The sequence below is a fragment of the Schistocerca serialis genome, chromosome 4 (genome assembly GCF_023864345.2).
Source record: "Schistocerca serialis cubense isolate TAMUIC-IGC-003099 chromosome 4, iqSchSeri2.2, whole genome shotgun sequence".
In the NCBI taxonomy this organism is placed as follows: domain Eukaryota; kingdom Metazoa; phylum Arthropoda; class Insecta; order Orthoptera; family Acrididae; genus Schistocerca; species Schistocerca serialis.
The window spans coordinates 477196782-477214844 of record NC_064641.1 but is presented as its reverse complement, the minus strand read 5'-3'; the positions used below and the strand labels follow the sequence as shown (position 1 = coordinate 477214844).

The 18063-nt window shown below is 37.1% G+C and overlaps 1 protein-coding gene across 1 annotated transcript in view; it reads right to left on the bottom strand.

Moving 5' to 3' along the window:
* LOC126474546 (ATPase family AAA domain-containing protein 5) overlaps positions 1–18063 on the bottom strand; it is a 156970-nt gene that overhangs the window by 67722 nt on the left and 71185 nt on the right. The window contains exons 4-5 of the mRNA XM_050102019.1: positions 10453–10716; positions 10105–10246 (exon numbers count right to left, since the gene is read on the bottom strand). Coding sequence (XP_049957976.1) covers positions 10105–10246; positions 10453–10716 — 406 coding nt within the window. The remainder of the gene's footprint in view (positions 1–10104; positions 10247–10452; positions 10717–18063) is intronic.

The window sequence follows — 18063 nt, the reverse complement described above, 5'->3', positions numbered from 1 at the left end:
AATGTTCACACACCTACCTACACTGACAAAAACAAAAAAACCTTAAGACAGAAAAAATTTGGGAAAAACTTGAAGCTTAAATGTCCAAAATTCCGAAGGATGGTGTAAAAATTGTTCTTGGTGATTTCAATGCGCAAATTGGCAAAGAGAGGAAATATACATATATAAACAGTCAGCAATTACCCTGAACACTAATTTCATGAACAAGAATGATGTCAGGCTCATTCAGTTGTGCCAACAAAACAAACTAAAAATCAAATCAACATCACTTCGAAAGAACTCTAAGAAACAAAAAAAGTGGCGATCCCTGATCCATCGGATAGGTAAATTTCAAATACACCATGTTGCAGTCTCCTATGATTTCCAAAAAGAAATACATGATGTTCAAGTCCGCATAGGGGTAAATATAGGTTCTGACCACTATCTTACCAGAGTCAAAATTAAACTCACAACAAAAACGAAACACCAAAGGAAAATACCACTAATTCCCAAATTTGGTTTGAAAAAAAATCCAAGAATCAAAAATTACAGAAGTACGGGAAAAACGACCTACAAACAAATGAAGAGATTTTTGAACAAAAATTATACAGAAAGCAAAAGCACTGGTCGCATTTAAGAAAAAATCCAAACACCCATGGTGCAATTCAAATTGTGACAATGCAATAGAAGAGGCAACGAACCCCCTTAAAACACAATTGTGACAAATCAGAAACCAAACAACAAATTTTTCAAAGTCAGAAAACAAACAGCTAAAACACTTAGACAAACTAAAAGAAAATATTTTAATGAACAGCTAAACTAAACTGAAGATGATTTTAGGAACCACAAAACACACGACTTTTATAAAACGTTTGCAAATCAAATCAAAGGATACACTCCATGAAACCTCCATTTCAGGAAACAAAATGGAAAACTGGCAATAACTAACAAAGAAAATTGTCAAGAATTAGGCAAATATTTCTCAAAACTTCTAAATTATTCACAAAAGAAATCAATCAAATCATCCAAGAAATTCGGCAGACAGAAAATATTCAAAATTTTCAAATATGTGTGAATTGCTAAGGGATGAAACTGCTTAGGTCATTGGTCCCTAGACTTACACACTACTTAAACTAACTTATACTAAGAACAACACACACACCCACGTCCGAGAGAGGACTCGAACCTCCAGCGGGAGGGGCCGCACAGTCCGTGACATGACGCCCCAAACCGTGCGGCCACTCCGCGCAGCAGAAAATATTCCAGAGGATTGGAAATGTGCATTTATTCATCCAAAGGGAGAGAGATCAGATGCAAACAACTACAGAGGCATTTCACTTTTGCCAGTCATGTACAAAATTTTATCCGCGTGTCTCCTAAAGAGCGCATAAGGACAACTAGAACATACAGTTTCAGATTACCAAGCAGGCTTTCGACCTAATAGAGTATGCCTGGAACAAATCTGTTATCTTGAAACTATTTTACAAATTGAAGCAATCAGGTCGATATCAATAGTCTGCACATTTCTTGAGTTTAAAAAATAATACGATTCTATAGACAGACAATCCTATGCAATATTCTACAAGAACACGGACCCGACACCAAAACCCGAAAATCGATCAAACAAACACTGTCAGAAACAAAACCAAAAATTAAATTCATAGACAAAATTTTGGAACCATTCTCATTTAAAACAGGAGTAAGACATGGAGATGGGAACTGCCACTATTATTCAACATATTTTTCAACTAAGTAATGAAAGAATGGGAAACTGAACTAAAAAAATAAAACTTCTGGAAGCTAATTGAACTAGGGAGAGGTCAAGGAACACTGAATGTTCCATATTTAGCATTTACAGATGACTTAGTGATTCTAATTGACAGTGATGAAACATCAGTAGAACAAATCGAAACTCTCAAAGAATGTGCTGAGCAGGTTGGCCTGCAAATCATCTTTAACAAGACTAAATTCATGCGATCAAAGTTAGATATTCTGCAATTTAAAACAAATTATGGTGAAATCAACAAAGTCAAACACTAAGTATCTTGCTGAAATTAATCAACCCACAGGACTTGAAAAACTAACACAATAAAATAGATTGCAGAAAATCAAGAAAGCTTCCGGACTTGTTTCAAATTGATATAACAAAAAATGCCTGTCAAAAGGCACCAATATCAGACACTACAACCCAGAAATCAAACCGAGAGTCACGCAGGCGAGTGAAACACACTCACTGAATTGAAAACTAGATTTACAAGAAATTAGGAAAGTAGAGAAAACGATTATTGGATAAATTCTGGGACCACGGTACACAAAAGATGGATACAGACTGCAAACTATCAACACAACAGAAAAAGTATCCAACATCGAAACTGACGTCAGAAAGCAACAAATGAAGTTCTATGGCCACCTAGGCAGATTACCCGGGAACAGAGTAAATAAACGTCTATTGGACTATGTGACATCACTTAAAGCATCAATATCCTGGGTAACTTAAGTTAAGAAGGATTTACAAAAATAAAAATTGATGTAATAAACATATCAGACAGGGATACATTCAGAAGCAAAATTTATAAGTTGAAGTTTACTCCAGAGATGGAACCAAAACCATACCGACCAAAATGGACCGAAGAAAGAAAGAAGGCCTTGTGGAGAAAATTAAGATATACTGGGAAACAAATAAGAACCATAAGAAAGGTTGAAAGTCACTTTTTCTCTGAAAAAGTTTGCACTTCGATATACGTGTGTTTATACAATGAAACGATATGATACTGTTTTTGACAGTGCTACCAATACAAATAATTAATTTAACCTTTACAACACAGCATAAAATCTTAAGCAATAAAAACATTTTATAAAAAGACATGACTGGAAAATTTATGAATCCACTGTGGGGATTATGACAAAGCATGCATTGTAGGCCTTCTGGAATCGCACTTGAGGAACGAAACATAGTCCCTGGAAAAAGATGGACAGAGTAAAATGACCTAAAAATGTGGCAACAGGCATAAGGAACAGGCCAAGAAATTCTTCTGACAGCTTTGTTATTAATGTAAAAAATAGTTTTGACCTGTTGCCTCAGTCAGAAACTGATGAGCCTCTCACAGAAGTAGATGTAGACAGGGCTCAACAAGCTTTCAGAAGCAAATTGAATAAGAATATAGGGAAGTCTGCAAAGAGAAAGAAAGTCTTGTTGCCAGGTAGTTCGCATGCTAGGGGTGTGGGCCAACTTCTGCAGGATGAATTAGGATCAGAATACCAGGTCACAAGTTTTTTCAAACCTAGTGCTGGACTGGGGCAGGTTACAGAGGATTTAGGTTCACTATGTAGAGGCTTTACTAAGGAAGACACCGTGGTTATTGTGGGTGGGCCGGGCAACAGTATTGACAGAGATCCGGGGTACAGCATAGAGTGTGACCTGGCAAAGATTGCATCAACATCGAGTCATACCAGTGTTGGGTTTTTGTCGGTTCTGGAGTGCCACGACTGACCTCATTTGAGCTCTTCTGTCAGGAGAGTTAATTTGGAGTTGGAACGGCTACTTGGATCTGGTGCAGGGTCACACATTGGTGTGGTTCCTGTTGATTCACTCCGTAGGTGGGACTATACTATACATGGCCTACACCTCAACAAGAAAGGGAAGGGTAAACTGGCTGGGCTGATAGCAGGATATTTAAAGGGGGGAGGAACTACATCTCATGGTGGAAACTCTTTTTTAGTGTAAGATCAGTGTCCAGTGGGAAACTCAGCCAGGCAAGTACTAAAGATGTTACAAAAGTTCAAGATACTCACGAAAGTAAAGTGAAAAATAATGTTAGTATATTTCATCAAAATATTGGGGGATTGAAGAATAAAATTGATGAGCTTCTGCTTTGTTTAGAAGATATAGAAACTGAGAATGTAATAGATGTACTATGCCTGTCTGAGCATCACATTGTCACTGATATGCAAAAGGTTAGCATCAATGGGTACAAATTAGCTGCACATGTAAGTAGAGATAATATGGTGAGAGGAGGAGTTGCCATATATGTCAAAAGCTTCCACAGTGTAAAAAATTTAGAAACTAAAAAATTTTGTGTAGAGCAACATATGGAAGCATGTGCCACTGAACTAAAACTAAATGATGCCGCTTTCATAATTGTAACAATGTATAGGTCTCCCTCAGGGAATTTCCAGCTATCCGGGGTAATGCAAGTATATTTCATCAAAATATTGGGAGTTTAAAGAATAAAGTAGATGAGCTTCTGGTTTGTTTAGAAGATTTAGAAGCTGAGAATGAAATAGATATACTATGCCTGTCTGAGCATCACATTGTTACTGATATGGATAAGGTAAATGTAAGTGGTTATAAGCTCTCTGCACATGTAATGAGAGAAAATATGGAGAAAGGAGGAGTTGCCATATATGTCAAAAGTTATCATTGTGCAAAAAGTATAGAAACAAAAAAGTTTTGTATAGAGAAACATATAGAAGCATGTGCCTGTGAGCTTAAATTAAATAAAGGCACATTTATAATTGTAACTGTATATAGGTCCCCATCAGGAAATTTTCATCTATTTCTGAAAAATTTGGACTCCTTGTTGTGCTATCTGTCAGACAGGGGGAAGCAAATTATTATTTGTGGGGACTTCAATGTAGATTCTCTGAAAGAGGGTAATAGGAAAAATGACCTTGAAGTATTACTCGGTTCTTTCAATTTGACACCCGTTATTGATTTTCCTACTCGGGTGGTAAAGGATAGCAGCTCACTGATAGATAACGTCTTTATAGACCAAGATAAGTTTAACCAGATAAATGCTCAGCCTGTTGAGAATGGTCTTTCTGATCATGGTGCACAGCTAGTTACAATATATGACATAGCTCCATTCAGCAATACTAAACAGTCCTCCAAAGTAGTACGTTCAGTCAACGATTTAACAATTGCAAATTTCAGGGAAAGCCTACAGCAGTTAGACTGGGATGAGGTGTACCGTGAACCTGATGCCAATTTAAAATATAATTTATTTCATGACATTTTTGTAAATGCATTTGAAAACTGCTTCCCCAAGAAAATAGTTAAATATACTCGTAAGAAACCTTGTAACAAACCATGGCTTACTAAGGGTATAAAAATATCTTGTAACCGGAAAAGGGAAATGTATCTGACAGCAAGAAAGAGTAGTGACCCAGAAACTATCAAAAATTATAAAAACTACTGAGTTATATTAAGAAAAGTTATTAAAAAATCCAGGAGTATGTGTATCATGTCTGAAATCAGCAACTCTGATAATAAAATTAAAACAATTTGGAATATTATTAAAAGAGAAACAGGTCAACCAAGAGCAGAGGAAAACAGTATTACCATCAAATTGAATGAAAACTTTACAAACAAAAAGTCAGAAGTTGAAAATATTTTTAATAATCATTTTCTAAATGTTGTGGATATAGTAGGATCCAGGTGTTCATTAGAAGATGCTAGGCTGTTAATGGAAGAGGCCATACCTATGCAATTTGATACAATTGAAATCTCACCCACTTCTCCCTCTGAAATTAGGAAAATAATAAACTTGCTTAAAAGCAAAAACTCACATGGAATTGATGGCATTTCCAGCAAAATACTAAAAGCTTGTTCTCAACAGATAAGTAAGATTCTCAGCCACCTGTGTAATAGCTCTCTGGAACAGGGCATTTCCCTGATAGGCTGAAATACGCTATTGTTATACCTTTGCATAAAAAGGGGGATAGATCTGATGTCAACAATTACCGTCCAATCTCCCTTCTAACAGCTTTATCCAAAATTTTTGAGAAAGTAATGTATTCAAGAGTAGCTTCACATATCTGTAAAAATGAAGTACTAACAAAATGTCAGTTTGGTTTCCAGAAAGGTTTTTCAACAGAAAATGCCATATATGCTTTCACCAGTCAAATTTTGAATGATCTGAATAACCGAACACCTCCCATTGGGATTTTTTGTGATCTCTCAAAGGCTTTTGATTGTGTAAATCATGAAATTCTGCTAGACAAGCTCAAGTATTGTGGCATGAGTGGGACAGTGCACAAATGGTTTAATTCGTACCTAACTGGAAGAGTGCAGAAAGTTGAAATAAGTAGTTCTCGTAACATGCAAAGATCAGCACATTCCTCAAACTGGGGAACTATCAAGAATGGGGTTCCACAAGGGTCAGTCTTGGGTCCTTTGTTGTTCTTATTATATATTAATGACTTGCCATTCTAAATTCATGAAGAGGCAAAGTTAGTTCTCTTCGCTGATGATACAAGTATAGTAATCACACCTGAGAAACAAGAATTAACTGATGAAATTGTCAATACTGTCTTTCAGAAAATTACTAAGTGGTTCCTTGTAAACGGACTCTCACTGAATTTTGATAAGACACAGTACACACAGTTCCGTACAGTGAATGGTATGACGCCACTAATAAATATAGACCTTAATGAGAAGCATATAGCTAAGGTAGAATATTCCAAATTTTTAGGTATGTCCATTGATGAGAGATTAAATTGGAAGAAACACATTGATGATCTGCTGAAACGTTTGAGTTCAGCTACTTATGCAATAAGGGTCATTGCAAATTTTGGTGATAAACATCTTAGTAAATTAGCTTACTACGCCTATTTTCACTCATTGCTTTCATATGGCATCATATTTTGGGGTAATTCATCACTGAGGAATAAAGTATTTATTGCACAGAAGCGTGTAATCAGAATAATAGCTGGAGTCCACCCAAGATCATCCTGCAGACATTTATTTAAGGATCTAGGGATATTCACAGTAGCTTCTCAGTATATATACTCTCTTATGAAATTTGTTATTAACAACCAAACCCAATTCAAAAGTAATAGCAGTGTGCATAACTACAATACTAGGAGAAAGGACGATCTTCACTATTCAAGATTAAATCTAACTTTGGCACAGAAAGGGGTGAATTATACTGGCACTAAAGTCTTTGGTCACTTACCAAATAGTATCAAAAGTCTGACAGATAACCAACAAGTATTTAAGAAGAAATTAAAAGAATTTCTGAATGACAACTCCTTCTACTCCATAGAGGAATTTTTAGATATAAATTACGAAAAAAAAATATATTAAAAAAATAAAAAAAATAAAAAAATAAAAATAAAAAACACAAAAAAATAAAGTTGTTATATTAACTTAAGTATGTTGTTAAATTAACCTAATTATGTCATGTATTGGAAAATTTGACTCGTTCCACATCATTAAGAAATATCGTATTCATGATCCATGGAACTAGTATTAATCTAATCTAATCTAATCTTTCTAGAAAACTTTGATGCTTTGTTGTGCTATCTGTCAGACAGGGGGAAGCAAATTATCATTTGTGGGGATTTCAATGTTGATTCCCTGAAAGAGTGTAATAGGAAGAATGACCTTGTAGCATTACTCAGTTCTTTCAATTTGAGCTCCGTCATTGATTTTCCTACTCTGATAACAAAGAACAGCAGGACATTGATAGATAATTTTTTTATAGACCAAGATAAGTTTAAAGAAATAAATGTTTATCCTGTTGAGAATGGTCTTTCAGATCATGGTGCACAGCTAGTTACAGTACATGACATAGCTCCATGCAGTATATCAAATCAGAATTTTCAAGGCAGTGCGTTCAATTAACAATATAAATATTGCAAACTTTAGGGAAAGCCTACAGCAGCTAGACTGGGATGAACTGTATAAGGAACCCGATGCAAACTTGAAACATAACTTATTTCACGATACATTTTTAAGGGTATTTGAAAATTGTTTTCCCAAGAAAATAGTTAAACATAACTCCAAGAAAACATATAAAAAACCCTTGGCTAACTAAAGGAATAAGAATATCTTGCAACCGTAAAAGAGAACTGTATCTAACAGCAAGAGGGAGTACTGACCCCAAAATTGTTCAATATTATAAAAACTATTGTGCGGTACTAAGAAGTCCAGAAGCATGTGTATCATGTCCGAGATCAGTAACTCTGATAATAAAATTAAAGCAATTTGGAATATTACTGGAAGGGAAACAGGGCAACCAAGAGCACAGGAAGACTTTAGTGCCATAAAACTGAATGACAAGTGTACTAACAAACAATCAGAAATTGAAAATATTTGCAATAATCATTTTTTACATGTTGTGGAGAAAATAGGATCTAGATCTTCACTAGAAGAGGCAGGGCTACTAATAGAAGAGGCCATACCTGTGCAGTTTGAAACAACTGTATTTCCACCAACCTCTCCCTCTGAAATCAGTAAAATAATAAACTCACTGAAAAGTAAAAGGTCTTACGGAATTGATGGCATTTCCAGCAAGGTACTTAAAGCATGTTCCCCATAGATAAGTAGGATTCTCAGCCACGTATGTAATAGCTCTTTGGAGCAGGGTGTTTTCCCCGATAGACAAAAATATGCCATTGTAAAACCATTGCATAAAACGGGGGATACGTCGGATGTCAACAACTACCACCCAATCTCTCTTCTGACAGCTCTATCAAAAATTTTTGAGAAAGTAATGTATTCAAGAGTAGCCTCCCATATTTGTAAAAATAAAGTACTAACAAAATGTCAGTTTGGTTTTCAGAAAGGCTTTTCAACAGAAAATGCTATATACGCTTTCACTGATCAAATGTTAAATGCTCTGAATAAACGGACATCACCCACTGGTATTTTTTGTGATCTCTCAAAGGCCTTTGATTGTGTAAATCATGGAATTCTTTTAGATAAGCTAAATCATTATGGTTTGAGGGGGGCACTGCACAAATGGTTTAATTCATACTTAACTGGAAGAACGCAGAAAGTTGAAATAAGTTGTTCATGTAATGTTAAAACAACAGCTGATTCCTCAAACTGGGGGTCCCACAGGGTTTGGTCTTAGGTCCTTTACTGTTCTTGATATACATTAATGACTTACCATTCCACATTGATGAAGATGCAAAGTTAGTTCTTTTTGCTGATGATACAAGTATAGTAATAACATCCAAAAACCAAGAACTAAGTGATGTAATTGTAAATGATGTTTTTCACTAAATTATTAAGTGGTTATCAGCAAATGGACTCTCTTTAAATTTTGAAAAACACAGCATATACAGTCCCGTACAGTAAATGGCACAACTCCAATAATAAATATAGACTTTGAACAGAAGTCTGCAGCTAAGGTAGAATTTTCAAAATTTTTAGGTGTGTCCATTGATGAGAGGTTAAACTGGAAGCAACACATTGATGGTCTGCTGAAACGTCTGATTTCAGCTACGTATGCTATTAGGGTTATTGGAAATTTTAGTGATAAGAATCTCAGTAAATTAGCTTACTATGCCTACTTTCATTCACTGCTTTCGAATGGCATCACATTCTGGGGTAATTCATCGTTGAGTAGAAAAGTATTCATTGATCAAAAACGTGTAATAAGAATAATTGCTGGTGCCCACCCACGGTCATCCTGCAGACATCTATTTAAGGATCTAGGGATCCTCACAGTATATATATTCACTTATGAAATTTGTTGTTAATAATCCAACCCAGTTCAAAAGTAATAGCAGTGTGCATAGCTATAACACCAGGAGAAAGGATGATCTTCACTATGCACGGTTAAATCTGACTTTGGCACAGAAAGGGGTAAATTATGCTGCCACAAAAGTCTTTGGTCACCTACCAAACAGCATCAAAAGCCTGACAGATAGCCAACCAAAATTTAAAAATAAATTAAAAGAATTTCTAGTTGACAACTCCTTCTACTCATTGGCTGAATTTTTAGATACAAATTAAGGGAGGGGAAAAAAACCAACTTAAGCATTAGTGTCATACAATATTTTGTGTAATGTTATCTTGTACAGCCATCTTTTATTGACCTGACACGTTCCACATCATTACGAAGTGTCGTATTCATGATCTATGGAACAAGTATTAATCTAATCTAATCTACTACACAGAAAAAGAAGTAAATCTGAGGCATAAACACAAGTCTTTCTATGGTGGATCAAGAACATTTAACCTCGATCTCTCATTGACTGCCCATGAATAATGGAAGGGATAAAAAGATAATCATCACAGCATAGCTGAAATGTTGAAGAATTAACAAGCATCATGTAAACAAACTTAAGATGTGATTAGTTTTAACATACATCAAGATCTGAAATACTTACAGGCGACTCTGTTCTACAGTCTTCTTGAGTGTTTCGGGTACTCCACTTTCTAAAAACGACTTTTTTGCCAAGATACTGTCTGCATCTGGTTTCAGTTTTTTTGTCGTTTTCTTTGTGAAAACTGGTGCCAATCTCAAACACTCTAAGTGAAAAACAGAACTCCGTTACTAAAAATTCATATTTATATTATGAATCAAGTAACTGAATGATAACAAGATAATAGGAAACAATATTCAGAAAGGCTTAGGAAAGTCAACAAGTAAAAGCAAAGAAGTAGTAGAAGGAGAAGACTGAAATAAAGAGACTCAATACAACAAAAGGACATAAAACACATTTAATTTTCACTACCTTTTGTTTTGAGTTTCTCAGGGCTCTTGCAGACTTTTGAGCTTGGAGTGGTTTCACTGTCTATCACTTGAGTTATCTGTGACACTGCACTGGTCTCTGCTTCCGAGGAGGACAGATCCATTTCATTCAGCACGCTGTGGTTATTCGATAATGACAGTCTGTTCCTCCTGCTCGTTGTGTGAACAGTAGTTTTTTCTTGTAGAAATGTCTCTTCTTTCTTTTCATGGCATTGCTTAAAAAATGAATGTTTACTGTTGGATGTTCCTTGAACGGAAGAAAAACAAAACATAAAAAACACTGCTTCCACTGAGAAGCCAACTTTAAGACAGTAATTCAATCAGTATTTACAGTTTTGCTACAACTGTGTAACTGGATTGCTTTTCTGTAACAGAGCACAACTATGTTGTTTGTCCCGTTTAAGTTTGTTACCTCAGAAACAATCGTCATCAATTCCACTACTAGTGCTCAGAAAAATATAAGTATTTTGGTAATGTTTCTTCATCACAAAGTATCTCAATGGGTTACTTGAAGAAATACAGCAACCATTACCTTTACATATAGCTTTATTAATATCAAGATGTATTTTGGTTTTCAACATGCTACACTTATCAGTGAACCCACAAGTATGTTTGTTATACATGTAAATGTGAAAAAAAGAAGCTACAAGTTACAGAAAAAAAGGCAGCTGGAGCATTAACAATGCAGCCAATGAAAATATTGTATTTATTTTATTTATTTATCCATCCATCAGTACCCACGACGACTTCATCATGGACTCAGTCAGTAAGGAATTCCTGTACAGAATAGGAGTAGGGTGCCACAAAGAAACCTTTCAACTTTTCACTTGAATACTTGGGGTTTATCACTCCCCCACCCCCAGTTCTGCTGGATGCCTGCTGAAAATGAAACCCGATGAACAGGACACACCTTTTTGTACAAGGCGTAAGGAAGTGTTATCCAAATACATATTGTTTTTCTCTGCAGTATTCACTGAATTAATGTTGCAGTTTCTTCTGAATGAGTCAGTATTGTGAATAACAAGTCCTATGACGTAATGTATGTGTGGGGATGGTAGAGTTTTTCTGAGCTATGCATATTCCTGGCAACTGTACAGAGCTGCCCAAAAGTATAACACTACACAAGAAAACAGAGCAAAAGTAAGCAAAGTTAACAAGCCTCTGAATTTCAACTAAGATCATTCCCAAGGTGAAGGTAGCAGCACTCATTTTTGCATAAGATCTCGGCACTTCCAGGAAAGCAACCAACCTAGCATCATTTCAAACAATTTAAAATGGTCAACTTCACTCACTGTATGACCAACTTCAGACATTAAAATTTTGCTTTTACAAGAGTACTGTATCAGAAAATGTGAGAATTCCATTTTATACAATTAACTGGTAATCTATTCTCTGTAAGCCACATGCTGATGATATTCCTCTCTACTAGCCAAATCATTTATATTACATTTCATATCTTTCAGAGTAGCAATTGTGATCTGCAAACAAAACAATTTTATGTCATCTGTAATGTTTCATGACAGGTCTCTGTATATCAAGAAAAGCAATGGACCCAGAACAGAACCCTGTGGCACTCCGAGATTTTACATGACCTTAGCCTCTTCCCTGTTTGTTAACACTGGTGGACAATCTTTTGCTTCCAACTTTCCATATATGAAATGAACCATTGCTGAACTTTTTCCCAAATACCGTTGTATTCCACAAATAAATGTTTTTGTTAAACCAAAGAAAACACCTCTTGTCCTCCATCTCCTTTTTAGCCCTGTTAGTGCCTCACACACAAAACAAAACTGCATTTTCTGTTTCTGCTCCTTTCCTAAAGCTAAACTGTGAGTCTGGCAGCAAATTATGTGAATTGAGATTATTTGATCGAAAACTTTTGAAAACACTTAACAAAGAAACTGGCTGGTAATTTTTTACATTATTTCATTCGCCATTTTTATAAGATGGTTTCACTAAACATTATTTCAATCTGTCAGAAAACTGAACAAACTTGAAACATACATTGAACAGGTGACTAATTATAGTCTGATTTAAAGTAGTTGTCACTTGACAGGCAACGGGCTGCAGGGCTCCCACTACCAATAAACCAATTGCAGCTGGCGCCGTCGGCTGCCAGTGCGTTGCCACTTCGCTCTGCTGAGCTGACTAAGGCATTGTGACAGCCAGTCCCTAGCGAGCTGTTGTAGACGTGCGGATGAGAGATTTGAGTGACTTATAGTTTCGCGTGTTTACGATGTCTGATGAAAGTAGTCGCAAGAGAGGGAGGCCGAGGCTACACACTCCTCGGAAACCTCCAAAAAGTGGCGGACATGGCGTTGTTATACGCGTGAATACGTATGTTCCTTAAGGGGCTATTTTGAGAGAGAGAGAGAGAGAGAGAGAGAGAGAGAGAGAGAGAGAGATGCAGGAGGGCCTCTCATTCCTTTGGATAAGGCGGTGGAGCGAACTGCAACTGCTCTGCAAGTTAACGAACGATCAGTAATAAGAATCTGCAAGGAGAAATTCACAAAAGAAGGCTCAAGTGAATCATCTAAATTGGAGACACCTGGGAAAAAGAGGCGACTAGAAAAGAGGGTCACAAAACTTGACTCTTTCAGGAAGATGCCATTCGTCGTCAAATATACCCATTTTATTCGAGGAAGTAGTATCCAACACACAAAAAACTACATGCTACCCTCACAGCGGCTGACCTGTTCCATGGTAGTAAATCGTCTTTGTTACGACTTGTGAAAATGTTAGGATTCCGCTATAAATCAATCTCTGGCAGAAAGTTACTAATAGAACGCTAAGATATTGCAGCCTGGCGATGCCACTTTCTTAGAGAATTAGTGGGGATGAATTTTGATGATATCGTTTGGTTTGATGAAACGTGAGTGAATGTAGGACACAGTTTAAACACAGGCTGGACAGACGGTACCATCAGCAGTAGTATGGCAGCTCCGATCGGCAGAGGAAAAAGGATAGTTGTAGTACATGCCGGAAATTCAAAAGGTTTCATTCGAAATTGTCTGCTGCTATTCAGTTCAAATACGACCTCCGACTACCACGAAGAGACGAACCACAATACTTTTGTGAAATGGTTTGAAGACTGTGCGCTCCAGAACTTAACAAAAAACTCTGTCATTATGGATAACGCTCCATATCACTCAGTAATACAAGATAAAGCCCCACGGCACGAGCCATGGCACTTTTTTTCCTCTGCTCTTCAAATCGCTACCCTCACTCGCGTTTCGTCCACTATCTATCACCTGATGGACCGTGTTAATGCGTAGCCTTACCCAGACGCACGGACATCACAGCCCAGCATCCTGTGATCCACATACTAGACAACTAACATGTTTACGGAGGTGACAGTAGAACTTTTGGTTTGGTCACCACGTTGGTGCGGGCGTGGAGGGGCCCCATCTCTCTTTACCCACAAAGGCAACGAGGAAAAACGACATTGTTAGCTGGTTACAGAAACATAAGGTACAGTTCGACAGTAATTTGACAAGGGCAGAATTATTAGAACTTGTAACGCAACACAAGCCAAAGAACTCTATTTACATTGTGGATGAAGTAGCAAAAAATTGCGGGCATAAAGTGCTCAGATTGCCTCCTTTCCATTGCCATTTCAACGCAATAGAGCTGATATGGGCTCAGGTTAAACGGCATATTGCTGCAGAAAATTAGAAATTCACGTTAACCGAAGTGCAACGCCTTTTGAAAGAGGCAGTTGAAATTGTGACATCGGAAGACTGGCAGAAGGAGTGATACAGGATGCACGGAACAATGAAGGTATCTTACAACAAAGTGTCAAAGACTTGATTATATCTGTCAATACGAGCAGCGACACGGATAGTTCCACTGACTCTGACGAATTAAGCGGTGTTTTCGCATTGTCTGATTAGTGTGTACTGTACTTACTGCCATTAAATATTGTATTTGTGAATTTGTTTCGATTAATTCTTATTCTTGTTGTGAGACTAAGAAATACTGTTTGGTCAGCTCTCGTCATCTCCTTACTATAAGTTAGACTGAATTTTAATTCTATTTCATTTTGTATATACACCAAGATGTTATTCAATTTGTGTAAGAGTTTTCGAGATTTGCAGTCTAAAGAAGAAAACTTTTACGGAAGTGAAAATTTCTCACACTTCAATAGTTAATGTAACAACGGCCCTAATTAAAATTAAGAAAAGATATTTGATATGCTTATAGACACCACTGAGACCGATACTGTACGTAAATTTCAAAATATTTACATAATATTTATAGGAGATAGAGATTTTAAACGTCATACTTGTTTCGAGCTCAGTACTGATATGGTTGCTTAAAAACGCTGTTTTCAGAAATTTATATACAGGAAACGTAATGCACTACAAAAACTTTTAAGGATTCTTTACCGAGTTCATTACTTTGGTAATGAATGGAAAAAAAATATTTTGCTGTGACACCAATAGCTTTTCAGTAACGACGTGATAAGTTAGAAGCTGTTTGCGAAATCGAGAATTTAAATTGTTTCAAACAAAATAACGTAACTCTTGTCCTAATTAAAATTAAGAATAGATATTTGACAGATTGAGAGACATTGTAGAGATATACATCATATGTGGGTTTGAAATTTTTTACTTACAGATACAGGCTTTAAAACGATTTTCTATCGCCGGGGCTAGCGATGCGCTGAGGAGGCTGCCTCCAGCCAGTGCTTGACGTGACAACGCCGCAACTTCGGAGCGCAAACGTCAAGTGACAACTACTTTAAATCAAACTATAGAAAACTAATGTTTGGTACACTGATGTTCACAATCCTACTTCAAATTTCATCAAAGGCATGGGAGTCTTTACTCTTTAAGGATGTTAATTCCATTTCATATTTGCTTGTTTCCTTTATTCTGAGAGCTATTTATTCTCTTGATGCAGTGCATTCTTTTAGCATGTCTGATAACATTCCTCAGCACTTTGCAGTGTAGAATGAAGTGAAACTGTTACTGGGGTCTGGCTGTCCTTCATATTGCGATTCAGTTTCTGTTTCCTCCTACATGACATTCTAATGTCACTAGTTACACACATCGGTTGCTCATTAGTACTGCAAGTCTGCCTGCAATTTTTTTGCGGGAAACTGCTATCAAAGAAGGTGACAAAGGTTTGAAGAAATATATTTCATACATTATTCAAGTTGTCTGTATTGTAGACATCTTGCTAAGTTTCCTTCTGAGATTGGCTTTAAACGTCAAGTGGACCCTTATCTCTAAATCTTTGCTAACTACTATGGGATAAGACTAATCTAAAACAAAATTCCGTCCAAACACGCCGCAGAAGGCCTAACGGTACTGACCGACCGCCGTGTCATCCCCGGCCAATGCGCATAAACTGGATGTTACTATGGAGGGGCATGGGCATATGGTCAGCACATCACTCTCCTGGCCAATGTCAGTTTTTGTGATGGGGGTCACTAGTTCACAATCAAGTTGCTCCTCAACTGGCCACACAAGGGCTGAGTGGAACCGGCTTGCCACCTATACAAATGCTAGCCAAGACCAACAGCACTATAGTTTGGGGATCTTATGTGAACTGGTGTTACCACTGCAGCAAGACCATTCGCACAGTACAAGGGGGGTAACTGCTGCCATCACCCTACCCCCCAAAAAAGAAAACCAGAATGACGCTGCAGTGAGCGGAGCTTGTATAATATGCATTTCTGCTGCTAGGTGTGTATAGCGCAACTCACTGCCAGTTCACTGCAGCCTGATTTATCAACCTGGCTTGTTCTGATCATCTGCAGTGATAGCTTTTGCTAACGCTGTTTTGTTCTTGTTTGGTGTTTTATGATGGCAAGTTTAAGTGAACGATGTGCAGCTGTGAAATTTTGTTTTCTACTTGGTAAATATGCTGCTGAAACTGTTTTAATGTTGAAAACAGCTTACCAAGATGGCGCTATGGGAAAAACTCAAGTATACGAGTGGTTTGGTTGATTTAAAAATGGCGCCACGTCAATTGATGACAAACCTCATTTTGAACGTCCATCAACTGCCCAAATGGAAGAAAATATTGAAAAAATTTGACAGCTTGTGCTCACGGACTGTCGACAGACAACTGATCAACTGTCAGAGATTAGGTGGTTGTCTTGGAGCTCGGTTCAGCGAATTTTCACGGAAGATTGGGGAATGAAAAGCATTGCTGCCAAGTTTGTTCCTCGGGTTCTGACTGAGAATTGAAAGGAATGTTGAGTTGAAACACACTGTGCTTTAAAACAACAGTCCAGCCAATGAGAGGCCTCATCATCACCCTGTCCAAAGAAAAAAAGTCATCAAGTCAAATCAAACATCAAAACAACGCTGATTTGCTTTTCTGATGTCAAGGGTGAAATTCATTCAGAGTTTGTTCCCACAGGTCACACTGTACATCAAACCTTTTATTTGAAAGTTTTAGGAAGATTGTGCAAGAGTGTTAATCAAAGATGACCCAATTTTTGGCTGACAGGAGACCAGTTATTCCATCACTTCAATGTACCCGCGCATATGACCATCTCTGTTAGTTTTTGGCTAAGAAAGGCATGGTTCTGCTGGAGCACACACACCTTACTAGCCTGACGTTGCTCTGTGTGACTATTTCTGTTTCCACACATGACAAGGGGCATGAAAGGATACCAATTTGACAACACTAGAGAAGCCAAGAGAAAAATGAGGGAGGAGCTTTTAGCCATTTCTAAAGATAACTGCAAAAAATTTTTTGAACAGTGGAAGCACTGGTGGAACATATGTATTAGTTGCAATGGAAATATTTTGAAGGGGATAAGGTAAACAATTTGGTGGGGAGGGGGGATTTACACACCCTCATATTGTCACCTGTTCATCACAACCTGACATGCCATTATTAATTTTTCTCACACTACATCCTTCAACAAGAGAACAATTTATAAAGATATTGTCAATGATTGTACGTCTGTATCCTTGAACTCTAGTTGGAAAATACGAGGTGTCCCCCCATCCCCCGCCAATCTCTTACTGCAAAGCACAAATGCTAGGCGAGCTGCAAGCACATTTTGGGCACACTACGTAACTGTGTATTTCTCACATAAAGCATTCTGTTATTGTTAAAGTTTAAGAATTTGGTCTGTGCTGAGCAGTAGTCAACTAAAAACAATCACATCAACTGATGTTCCTGGTAAACGTGAGCTACAACGCATTATTCATTTCACACCAGCAGAAGGGTACAGTGTAGCAGAAATTCATCTAAGAATGAGCTGTGTGTAAGGAGAAAATTTCACAAGTTGACATATGGTGAGAGAAAACTGTAGGTCCACAATTAGTCCCTTGTTTATAAAATTTATGGCAGTTTCAATATCTTCTCTGCACTCTTATCATTATTGAACATTTAGGCTACAAAAAACTTTGTGGAGATTTATTTCAATATTGGTGGCAACATTTTGTGAAGAGGGTATGGGAAAGCTTACACAAAGGTATGACAAATGCCTCAATCGTTACAGTGATTTCATTGAAAAATAACACTAAATGTATGAAACATTTTGTAATAAAATAATTTTTTATGTACACTTATCTTTAATTTACTGACTATCGGAACTTGGGAGTGCAATTAAATATATCTTTGT